Source organism: Clarias gariepinus, chromosome 10, assembly GCF_024256425.1.
Source record: "Clarias gariepinus isolate MV-2021 ecotype Netherlands chromosome 10, CGAR_prim_01v2, whole genome shotgun sequence".
Lineage (NCBI taxonomy): Eukaryota > Metazoa > Chordata > Actinopteri > Siluriformes > Clariidae > Clarias > Clarias gariepinus.
Window position 1 is genome coordinate 5,431,613 of NC_071109.1, and position 12,523 is coordinate 5,444,135.

Below are 12,523 nucleotides of genomic sequence, written 5' to 3' on the forward strand. Positions count from 1 at the left end.
TCATGTTTTAATGTTTTATTGATAAATCCTGGATTAGAGATACTGCATACTGTATCAAAGACCTGAATTCATTTCTTCTTTTGTGATCTGCTACTCATTCCAGTCTCTCTTTCACTCTCACACACACAAACATAATCGCACTTTTATACTTTTCTCCTTAAAGGTTTAAAACAAAGGGCAAAAATGAAACCTTTACAGTACATGAGCAGTTCTAATACTGTTCTTGGAAACACAACTACAATCAAGGTTAACTCATCATAGCTAGACTGAAGAGACAACGCACTGCAAGAAAGTCATTTAGCGATAGATATGGGAGTTTTATTACATACTGATGGACTGCATTGCCGGTGCTTGTAAAGGCTAGCGTAGCAGCAATGAACACCTGCTGTGTTCTGTAGTGCATAGTTCTCACTTCATGACGAGTGACAGAGCTAATTCACCATCATGCTGTGCTTTAGTCACTCTATACAGCTGTTGTGATCTGTACATATCGTAGCACCTTCATAATTTAAGTCAAGAGTCTGCAGAAGCCAAGAGCTTTGCCTTCAATCCAAAGAGAACGATGTAGAGTAGAGAGCAGGTTAACAGGATACTGACAAAAGTATTAAATACACACTCGTTAACTAACAGCAAGACAATAAAAGAGGCTGATTTAGGTGTTGCTTGGCATTATGCAAAATTTTTACTATTCTTTTATTTTAGAAAGGAGTGGGGTTAACAAGAGTCCTTGGCTCTTCTTTCAGCTTCTCTTTCCTGAAACTCGTGTAGCTCCTGTTTGTACCAGTCAGGAGCCTCCGGACCTGTTTTCCCAGAAGGCTCATGGTCGTAACCGTAGGCAACTGTGAGTTCCTCGTCTTTCTGAACCGCTCGGATTGTTCGGATGCATTTTATTGGCCCGAAGCGAGGATGGACAAACCTACAAAAACGACAAAAGATGAAGATTTCAACAGTTTTAATCGGTATAATACAGTAGTCTACACTTAAACAGAGGTTTCTATTTAAAGGTACTGTACAAGAACAATATCAAGTAGGCTATGAGTATCACCAGACAAATTCAGTCAGTCACGACTTGATTTAAAGTACTACACTCAAAGGCATTATTCAGTACATGATATATAAATTATTCTGTAATGTCAAGAACAATAAACAAACAAAACAAAATTTGATGCGAATTACTAAATATGAAGGTTAAGACATTAATGGTTTACGGCATACCATAACGTCAATAAGAATATTCCCCCCCCCCCCACCCCCCCAAAAAAAAACCTAGAATGGAGGAAATTACACTGTGATAATGTTCTCATCTGGAAATTACATCCATTTTATCAACAACCAAAATATTTAATTAATTAATTAATTTTCCTTAAAAGAACTTTAATACTGACAGGACACAAAAAAATAAAGATTTTGTGCTATTTATTTTATACATCATGTCAAATCCAAAACAAAGAGATACTAGAGGAACAGGTACAACTTAATCAAGGAACTTCTAGTCATGCGATTGTTATGTCTGAAGTAATTTTTGTGATTCAGTCTTTTCTACATAAAATCATATCATATCAAGGAAAACTTTACTGGATCACATTTTGTTTGCACATAACATTACTTGAGCAACGCCATACCTATGCTCACGGGGTTAATTTTAAGTAAATTTTTCTGTGAACACACATTAACCTTCTTATTCTGTTCAAGATAAAATATTTCCTGAACTCCTTGTCATGCTTCCATTATGTGCCATATAAATCTGGGGACCATAAGGATGACCTCATGACGAGACCAACTTCAAATATATACTGTACATTACATCACATAACTGTTTGTCACAGCCAATGAAATGATAACTCTTGCACATTAATGCAAATCTGAGTATCGTCTATATACTATAAGATAAACCTACTTCTTATTATACTTCTTATTTTGCCACTGATTGGAAACCACTAAGTTTGATTAACACAACAATCAAGACTAATGCAGATGGATTTGTGTAAACGGATCTGGGACGTGTCCATGCAGACGACGCAGTTCAAATGGCTTGCTCCAGCATGATAACCAAAATGCTTGTTCAGTCTCAGGGACGCATTGTACTGCTATACAATGGGCCATATGGCCATGAGAGATCTCCAGGGTGGAACAGAGTGGTGACTTAGGGAGAGTAACAGGTCTCCTCACCAGCTGCTCAGTAACATGTTCCATCTAAATTTTAGGAAAATTAGCAAAAATCTTGCACTATATATAGCAAGGATTTCCTTGTCTACAAATCCAAGTTTATCCAATCTGTCAAGGTTTAAATCCACTATGTTTGTCAAATCCAGGTTCGTGACAAATGTTCTTTTTCACATTTTTGCACTCTGTCATCTCGTTACAGTCTTCTGTCTGAGCACAACTTTACAGGTGTACAGTACATTGAATAAGTTATGATGATATACTGTATGATATAAAGAACCATACATCTATAATCATCATACTAAACCCTGTCTAAAAAAAAACAAAATCAGTATGCACATTGAACAGTATGTGAGCAGCATGAATCCTTACATAGAATGTGGACACAATTTAAAAAAAGGAAAAAAAAAATTACAGACCAAGTAGACTATGCAAAATTTGACTATTATTATTACTATTTTTAAATGCTTAGTGGTTAGCACTTTCTCCTCGCACCTACAGGGTCGGAGTTGCATGTTCTCCCCCATGCCCCAACCCTAATTGGCGTTCACAACTTGCCCATAGTGTGTAAATGAGTGTGTGAGAGTGCAACCTATCGAGGGTATACCCTGCCTATCTTGGGACAGGCTCAAGGCTTTCAACTCTGTATAAGGAAAAAGGGTATAGAACATGAAGATTTTCATTTGTCTTTGCTTGGAGGATGCAAACTTTTGTACACAGTTGGATCCAACCTGGATCGAATCGATGGCACCATTTTACCAAGTAAGTTTGAATGCACTGCGATTGTTGAGGCATTCTAAACAAATTATAAAGAGTACTGTTCTGAATGCTTTTTTAAATGCTCTTTAGAATAAAGTGCGTTCAATGTTTTCACACACACACAACATTTTCACACTTACGGGTCGTATTTGCAGTTGGGGGTAAATGAGTGATTGGCTTTGTGTCCAAGCGATGCACAGTAATTCTCTGTATGATTAAAGGGTTCAGGAACATCAATCACCGTGTCCTCATCTAGTGAGATGGTGTTTCCATTTAGGGACCAGTCACGGGCATCCACCTGGTGACCCGAACCATAAGATTAGTTACAACAGAATTTTATTCTCTTCAGTACATTTGTAGAGAAAAAAATAATGTAACAATATTAGGGTGGTATGGAGTTTTCCTGCTGCCTGTTGGGTGAACCATGAAGCAGAAGCGAGATCTAAACAAACTAAATGTTTCACAGATTTTTAGGGAACCTTAAATGTGCTACAATGTAAATTTTCACGTCACATTTTTGATTTTCAAAATGAATAAATAAAAAACAAAATAGTGATATAACAAATGTAATAAATGACAAACTGCATCTTTGAGCCAAGCATTAGCTAATTTCCTTTTCCAGTTAACCATTTGGGAACAATGTCCAGGTTTTGGATGTAAACAATACTGACATAACATCACACACAAACACGCACACACAAACCTACCTCCACGTGTGTGATGCGCACTCCATTGTAAAAGGCCATGACTGTATCGGCATCCGCGTCGACTTTGGTGAACAGGCCTTCTCCTGCTCCGGAGATGAGCGACTGCCCCACATACACACTGTCATAAACACACACACACAGTTTTTGTATATTTTGTATATTTTTTTCTTGTCCTTTAGTACACCTTGCTTGTTGCACATCACCAAAAGCAGGTTATGTGTACTGAAGGACAAAAAAAATAAAAATAAAAAATAAAATAAAAAATAAATAAATAAATAAACAAATACAAAATCTCTCCTTAAAAACCCAAGAAAATTTTCTTTTATTGCTAATTTTTATCTTTCAAAACCCTGAGTGACTGAAGTCTTTTAAACTGCGAAGTGCCCCCACAACAACTTATAAATCAATTAATTATATATAGACATGGTCTGGACTAATTAAAAAAAACAGTAAAAAAAAAAAAAAAAACATTGTGCAAAACACACAACTATGTACTTTGTGCTCGTAATTTTCAAAACAAAGAAATAAACAAAAACAGAGTACTAATATTACACAAAGATAACTCAAATAAATACAAAATGTAGTTTTTAAATGCTTTTTAAATGTTTTAAAAAGTTTTTTAATAAGGGAAAAAAGCTGTCCAAAACTTCCTGACCCTATGTGGAAAAAGTAATTGCCCACAAACCTAATAACTAGTTGTGTTTGTGATAACAGGCAATGAGTCTTTCACATCGCTGTGGAGGAATTCTGGCCTGCTCTTCTTTGCAGAAATGTTTTAATTCAGCCACAATGAAGGGTTTTTAGGCATAAACGCCCTGTTTACCTGAGGATCCCAATCAGATTTAAATTCAGACTTTGACTAGGCCACTCCACTTTTTTTTGTCATTCAGAGGTGTTTCAGATCATTGTCCTGCCACCTAGCCCAAGTGTGCTTGAGCTTGAGGTCACGAACTGATGGCCAAACAGTCTCCTTCAGGATTTTCTGGAAATCAGAATTCATAGTTTCACAGATTATGGCAAGTCGTCAGAACATTACGCTGCCACCACCACGTTTGATGTTCTTTTTATGAAACACTGTTAGTTTTAGCCAGATGTAACAGTTCAACTTTTGTCTCATCAGTCCAAAAAATTTAGTTTTTTTTTTTTGGATTGGTTTGGACAGATTTTTTTCCCCTTAATAAATTAAATCATTTAAAAACTGTATTTTGTATTTGCTCAAGTTATCTTTGGGTGATATTAAAATTATATACAATTACATAATCCAATATACACAAGCATTTTGTTTACACACAGTATACAGAACAAATTGTAAATCCATTATAAAATCCATATGCGTATGCCGCCTTCCTTTGCATTTCAATCTAATGCCTGAGAAGCGACCGGCTCATTAGAACAATGCAGACGTTACTGGCTGGTCCATTAATCACGTTAAAACCATGGCCAATTGTTTTCCTGGAGCCATGAGGTTAAAGAGTGTACAGGGTACGACTGATAGCAAAGACAACCATAGCTGTTATTCAGGAAATATAGAAACAAATCATTAGCAATTCAGTAGTTTGTTAAAAAGTTATTCATTATATATTAAAACTCTTGTCAGCTTATGACACTGTTATTTGCGGCCATTTTGGTCTTCCTTCTCCGGTCTGAATTTAAACAAAAATGTTTCAATACAAGAAAATGTATGTGCATTTATCTCTCTATCTATATCCATCCAATAAAAATGAAAGGTACAATACAAGTTGTTAACTCAAGCATACACCAGAACACCAATTAGCTCATTACTCGGTCAGTTGCGAGTTGATTTTCTCAGGAATCATTTGCAATTTCATTTATAGTGGAAACTGAAAGCACTAATTTACTAGTGGAAGAAACTACAGGTCACGATACAGTATGAATTCTCTCAAACAAATCAGTGTTACAGTATTAATATATAAATCATAGATACAGTATTTAAACAAATCAAGTGGGGGGGGGGGAATAAAGTTGAAATCTTTCATGTCATTTATATTAGAAAAAGTCACCTATCCAGGGATATGAACGGTTCTGGATTTTACCAACCGTTGGCTCTCGTACGGGTCGGCCAGTAATTTGTGAACAGCGATACAGGAGGAAGTGGATTTGTCATAGTGGTAAACAGGACCTGAGAAAGAGACAAGGAGAAGAACTTTGTATCAGTGCTGCAAACTTGTGTTTTTCTTTCACGTACGAGTACACAGATACCAAGAGGGGCGTTCAAGTCAAACCAGGACTTGTGATGAAATATCTGGTGAATGATGGTGTAAAACTGGTTGACATTTCCAGAAGATTTCAAGTACAGTACGTTGATAAGACTCTTAGTTGCAGTAATACATTTAAAGGTGCAAACATTTTAAAGAAGGCTGTATATGTAGGAATGACGATCCCACTGGAGTCTAATCCTTCAAGGTCCATCTGTCTGTGTGAACGTTACACACAATCATTCACCAACACCACTTGGAGTTAATGCCACATCCCCCGTACATTCATTAAAGGAGTTTGTGGGAGGCCGGCGCTTCAGACAGTTTGACCTTGATGGTATCCAACCACTAGTAAAACACTGGGATAAGTGCATTAGTGTAGAAGGGGGGTTATAGAGAGAAATAAAGGGAGATTTACCTCTTAGAACACAAAAGTCCCGGTTGGACTTGAACAGCCCTTATATAAATAAGGGCTTCAAATTTCAATATTTTTTCTTAACTATTAGTTGAACATGTGAACAAAGAATAATCGAGTAATCGTTAACAATTAACTTGGACAAGACAGACATTTTCCCTCCATCTAAATTAAACATTTCAAGCAGTAACAAACGTACAGTATTGCCTAAATGCAAGTTTGCCCTCTTGTGGTGTATGTTTTAATACAAGTGAGCTACGGAGAAATATAATGCAAAACATCAGTTAATAAATTTTTATTTAGATTCTTAACAGCAATTATAATTGATTAATGATTAACACTCGTATTACGACGCACTATTTTCTGTCTAAACGAACGACCTGTTGCTGTTTCTAGTGTGATATTTCTAATATTTAGTTCAGATCTAAAATCATAAAATAATGCTGATTTAAAAGGTGATCTATGATTATGAATGTTTGTGATGGTTTTTGAGTGCGAGTCCTGTAGGAGTCTGACGATGACCTCATGCGAGTTAATGCTCACTAACAGACGTCTGCGCTATTTGGAATTTCCCATTAGGACAGGATCGAATTTGAAACTTGAGTGCTGACAGCAGTGCGGCGTTACTGACTGTCGGGCTGTATGGTGAAGTGAGGTCTGCCGTTCTCCTGATCCGTCAGCGTAGCCAGCTGGGCCTCGATAAGCTCTCCATCCACAAAGGTCCCGCGCAGAGCCATGTGTCCGTCGGGGTAAACGTACGCCACCGCTTTGCCCGTCATCTCCCCGTCCTCGTTGACCTCGCCCACCACACAGCCTCGGTCCTACGCGCAACAACCGTCTCGTTATAGCTATAGCAGTCAGACCTGCCGCTCGCTAACACAACCTCCTCGCTGAAACATACCGGGTAGTAAATCCAGCAGATGCCACAGCGGATGTTGTCCCTGTACTGGCCCTTGAAGATGAGACGTCCCTCGGGGTCAAACTCCTGAGCGGGACCGTTGAGCTCTCCATCCGCATAGGTGCCGTGCAGCACGCCACCGTCCTCGTAAGTGTACACACCCTGGCCCTGAAGTGCATCGTCCACATAGAAGCCCTCTAGAGTGCTGGAAGGAAGGAAAAGCTAAATTAGTTACAAGAGGCTACAGAAGTGCAGAGAAGGAGTGGGAGGTACGACTGTGTGAAAAACAAAAACTGGGATTGTTCTATTGTACTGAAACACACATTCCCTCAGTTACTCATCCATGCTGGTCTACTCTTATTTTTCTTTTTTTATCTACAAAGTATTTTTGAACTATACAGTGATGTACAAGCTTGTTCAGTAGTACACTGCCATGATGTCCAGGAACCTTTTAATTTTATGATAATATAACATAATACCAGGCATGACAACCATCACACCTTAAAAATAAATAAATACATAAACTATGAATTATGTGATTAAAGCAAGGTGACCATGAAATGGCAGTAAAAAAAACAAAACAGGAATTAAAGCAGAAATTTATAGTTAAACATTAACATGAAAAGAATAAACATAATTGAAGTTTATTAGACGTTACATATGTGTATAAAACAGAAAACGACAGTATGGAAGATTTGTTTGAACTGATCAAATCAATCATGCATTTAATTGAAATAAAAAAAGCTATTTGTTATAATTTTACCCCTGATTTAGCCTCTTACAGTTCTGTGCGCCAAGATTGATAAAGTTAGTACATTACATAAATAACGTCTACTAATAAACTATCACTGTAACAGCAGCAAACTGAATAAAAATACACACCAATTGTGTATACAACCATAAAATACAGTATGTAATGATTTAGAGTCTGATTCATTGGTGAATGTGACACCCACATTGCTGTGCTGTGTTTAACAGCAACTTTAAAATTTCATTTTATCTCTGCACCATCCCTTTAAATGCTGCCTTGTTGGCATGACTTAGAAATCGCTATGGCGATACTAAGATAAATACTTTTTTCTGAGTTAAACTATACTAAAGATTTCTGTGAAAATCTCTTCACACGATGGATGATTAGTGTGAAAGTTTTTGACAGTAAAATATTTTTTAAACCCAGAATAGAAGAATAAAAAAACTTGTCTCGCGCTAAACGTACAATATCCGATATTGCGCGTTGCCTAAATGCTATTGTAACGCGATTTACAGAGCAATATGGTGCAAAACAAAGATTATTGGTTAATACCTTTTTCTTTAATTAACTGATTATTAATTAACATTATTAACCACTGGTACTACAAATCAATGTTTTACAGTCTATTAAAAATTCGAAAAGGGCGTTCTGATTTATAGTGATTTGTCCAGTACATAGCTCTAACACACCCATATAAAGTGTGCAATATGTAAGAAAATATAAACGTGTGTGTTGACATATAAAAGGTTCAGTTTGATCACTTTTGCAATCGGCTGTAAAAATGTACGCCGCGGTCTTCGTAGACTTTTATATTATACTCGAATTACACTAGCTCATCGCGTCTGATTTTAGCTTCATGATAAATATGTTAAACGTGTTACTTCATGAAGCCTGTACTGTATGTAACCACAAATACTTGTTTGATTATTTAGAGAAATAGAGATCTGAGGTCCGTTCTTCGTACGTCGCTTGACACATTCGAGATGAACTGACACATCTAAGATGAGATCATCGTGCTAATTACGATCTGGCTAAGTCGGTTCTTTGAGCACACCTGTGGTTGATGATTAGTATAGCTGGACTAAGTTGTCTAGGAGTTGTCTAGGCGCTCGTGCGTTGGTTTAAAAGGCGATATGCATCGACAGTAGAAACACTGATCACAACCCCTCCGATTGGTTGACGAAATGGAAAAAGAGCGGCTCAATTTTTTTTATAACACGTGTTATGCGCTGAAATGCCCCCCTGCCATGGATTGACCCCCCCCTACATAATCGCTATCAAATATTATATTAGAACATAAATTCATAGGTTAATGGTTTACAAATTACAAATTACATGAGACAATAAAATAAAATAAGCAATATGAAAATAAATATGTTGTATATGAAAAAATAGAAATATTATGTATACTTTTATATTGTTTATTTTATAATAAAATTAGTTTCGTCCAATTTATCATTATAAAATATTAATTTTAAATATATATATAAATATTTATTAGCATATTTTTATGACAAACCCCTGAAAAATAAATGTTACAAAATAAACATTATACAAGAGTTTGTAATAATGGTCTCGACGGCTGTCTCATGCCTAGGGTTTATTATAATAGTAATATCATATTTAATAATAATAAACCTATGAATTTATGTTCATATATAATATTTGATAGCGATTATGTGTGTGTGTGTGTGTGAGTGGGGGGGAGTCCATGGCAGGGGGCATATACTTTTCTTTTTCCACGTGAGTCAGTCATGCTCTTTAACCAATCAGATGTGACCTCGCCATTTCAACCAATCATAACCTGGCAGGAGCGCAGCCTAAATCCTGTTTACATGAAATAAACCTGCTTCCGAGCAGGTTCAAGCTTACGGATATGTTGCTATGACAACAAATGCTAGAAGCGCATCGAAGAACGAAACAATCCAAGATCAGGACAAATCCACAACAATCAAATCCAGCTAACTGAGTTAGCGACGTACGAAGAACGGACCCCTGTAGTCTTCCTATTAGGTGGTTATTTACTATTATTATTATTATTACTACTACTACTACTACTACTACTACTACACATACGGTATATATGTATATACATGTATATTTTTTTAATACTTAGGCATCACTTGCTCTGTCACTTCTGAAACACACATGAGGTGCAATAAGGAGACATACATGGTGCACAGACACAGTCTCTAAACCATAGAGGCAATTTTTTAAAATAAATGTATAAAAATAAATTAAATCAGAGGTGAGTTTATTAACCCGGAGTTGCACATCACTTTTTCTTTGTGTTGGCTTTCTTGTCTTAGAGTTTAAAAGCACTTCTAATATGAGCATGAAATGCATCATATTAGATCTTATTTTCTATATCTAAAAATGTGTATCATGCTCTGTGTCAAACAATGTAACAGGGAATCTCTGAAATACAGAACAACTCTGATTGAGACTTTAAAACACTGTCTATAAAATCACTTTACCTGGACAAAACTAAAGCTTGAAAAGTTCTTTTTTTTAAGACATTACTGAAAATTTGAAATCTGTGCACGGCCTGCTGGTAATGAATGATTAGGAGTTATTGCCAGACTTGCAGTATATACATTACATATGACTCAGACTGAGCCAATTACAGCCACACTGTCTATGTGAGTGTGTGTGTGTAGACTCTGACTCATCTGAAATATGAGTCATGATCATGTCTGAGAAGCTCTGGCTTGTGTAAGTGTCAAAAATAACAGTGCTGTAAATCAACAAAAAAAAAAGAAAAAAGAAAGAAAGAAATGGATGTTTAACGCAGAGTTGCCTGCACAGTTTCGCACCTGCCGTCGAAAAAGAAGAACTTGCCCTTTCCATTTTTTTCTCCGTGGACAAAATGGCCTTCGAAGCGGTCGCTGGAGGAGTAGGTGACGGTACAGAAGCCGTGAGGGAGCTCGTCATCATCTAGTGGGCCTGTGATCATACAACACAGTCAGTCAGCGCACTCAATTCCCACACACACACACAAGCTTCAGAGCTAAAAACAGCCTGTAAACTTGGCCTAAAAGTATAGAAAATAAATAGTGAGAAATAATCGAGTCATTTTCTCAATCTGTGCTTTGGACTCGTTAGTAACGAACATCTTAAAATGTTACTAGTGGTAAAAATGGACTGTCCTTGTGACCTCAAGGTTGTGAATTCAAATCCCACGCCTTCCAAAGAGCCAAGGTTGGAACCTTGAGGAAAATGGTTAATGCTGTACGTAAGCAGATTTTATGCATATTAGATAAAAGTTTAAAAAATACCAACATTGCGATATTTTAGAGCACCTCTTACCCGAGTCTGAGGTGAAGTAACACATCAAATTTAATCTATTTTATCGTATCGGTAATCATAGAATACAAACCTCACATCCTGGAGTGTTTTATTCCGCATACACAACAGATATTTATTTATTTATACCCGTCACTCCGCCGTCAGGACTACAGACCTGGTTGGACGAAGGCTATCATGCGTTTCCTCCGACGCTGCTCGCTCACACACTGTCTGGAGCGGTGTAACACACACGGAGGTTAGCGCTATCTACGCCTTCCGCTAACTCACAGGTGCCCATGATTGGCTAGACCCACGAGTGATGTGAGAATGCTTAGAGCGCCTACAATCCCACCTCTCTGAGACAGCTCAGCCAATCAGCTCTCTAGGCTCCCGGCCGCAGTTTGGGATCTGAACTTGTGATTTTCAGGCTATGACACGGTGAGTTCGTTACTACTCCTCCACTTGGTAGATCACTTCTACTATTTAACCTTTATTCTTTTTGAAACCATTTTAACAAAAACTTTTTTAAATGTTGTGTAATTTTATAACAGTGCTGGAACTGAAGACTCCTTCCATTAAAAGTACTAAAACAAAGCTTCAACAATCAACCTTATCTATTTCTGATTTTTAATCCGATTACTAATAGGTTTAAATGATGCACTGTAAGATAAAGGATAACAAATAAGAACGAGTGTGTTAACATAAGATACATCTACAGTCAAAAAAATCTAATAAACACCTTTTGAGTATAATCAGATTCGAGAATTCAGTATCATTGTGGTATTAATAAGTTGCAATGAAGACACACGAGACTTCTATAATGAAGATGTTGTGACGTCACAACATTGCAAATGCAAAACAAGGCTGCTGTAGAGAAAAAATAGAGAAACTTAGGTATCAAAAAACAAACATTTGTGAAGAGTCTTTTTTTTACTTAAAATAAAAGTAAGATATATATAAACAAATAACACAATAAAAAAAATAAGCAGATACAGGTGAAAAAGTTGCTCACGCGCCATGAGCGTAAACACACGGCGTTAAGTTCATTCCGCCCGCGCAGCGTTTCGTGAATAAGGATGATAATGATATTACCTTCTACAACCTCCTCCACGTTGTCGTCGTCGCTGTCCATGTTTTATTGAAACAGTTACTCGCAAAAAGTTTATAGAAAAAAAAAATCCAGCTTTTTATCCCGGTGTCGGTCCCGTTACACGGAACGTGCACGCGCACTTCACTTCACAGCCGCCATGACAAGTGGCGCTCCAAAGCGCATGCGCACTGACAGACGTTTCCCGGATGTTAGTTTAAACTCACGAGGCGCACGGG

General features: G+C 37.1%; 1 protein-coding gene across 4 annotated transcripts; it reads right to left on the reverse strand.

Moving 5' to 3' along the window:
• Positions 1–12,478, reverse strand: setd7 (SET domain containing 7, histone lysine methyltransferase). Of its 4 annotated transcripts, XM_053505597.1 has the most exons (8): positions 12,290–12,470; positions 10,726–10,855; positions 7,162–7,363; positions 6,892–7,081; positions 5,688–5,769; positions 3,630–3,747; positions 3,063–3,220; positions 1–916 (listed from the first exon to the last, which is right to left on the reverse strand). In XM_053505597.1, the coding sequence occupies exons 1-8, from the start codon at positions 12,327–12,329 to the stop codon at positions 715–717; spliced, it is 1,122 nt and encodes a 373-aa protein (XP_053361572.1). In that variant the 5' UTR covers positions 12,330–12,470; the 3' UTR covers positions 1–714. The 4 variants fall into 4 exon arrangements, 3 of the variants coding, with proteins under 3 accessions (XP_053361572.1, XP_053361574.1, XP_053361573.1); XR_008361210.1 differs by lacking the exon at positions 6,892–7,081 and having other exon boundaries at positions 737–916; positions 12,290–12,474; XM_053505598.1 differs by lacking the exons at positions 1–916; positions 3,063–3,220; positions 3,630–3,747 and adding an exon at positions 3,894–4,611 and having other exon boundaries at positions 12,290–12,475.
• Between the last annotated feature and the right edge of the window lie 45 nt (positions 12,479–12,523).

What these genes read in the sequence shown, in the direction of transcription:
- setd7 (XM_053505597.1), bottom strand. Translation starts at nt 12,329, where the DNA reads ATGGACAGCGACGACGACAACGTGGAGGAGGTTGTAGAAG. An exon ending in TTCTTCTTTTTCGACGGCAG is followed by an intron (nt 7,364 to 10,725) that starts GTGCGAAACTGT and finishes CCTTCCTTCCAG; the next exon opens with CACTCTAGAGGGCTTCTATG. An exon ending in TGCGCATCACACACGTGGAG is followed by an intron (nt 3,221 to 3,629) that starts GTAGGTTTGTGT and finishes TCGGGTCACCAG; the next exon opens with GTGGATGCCCGTGACTGGTC.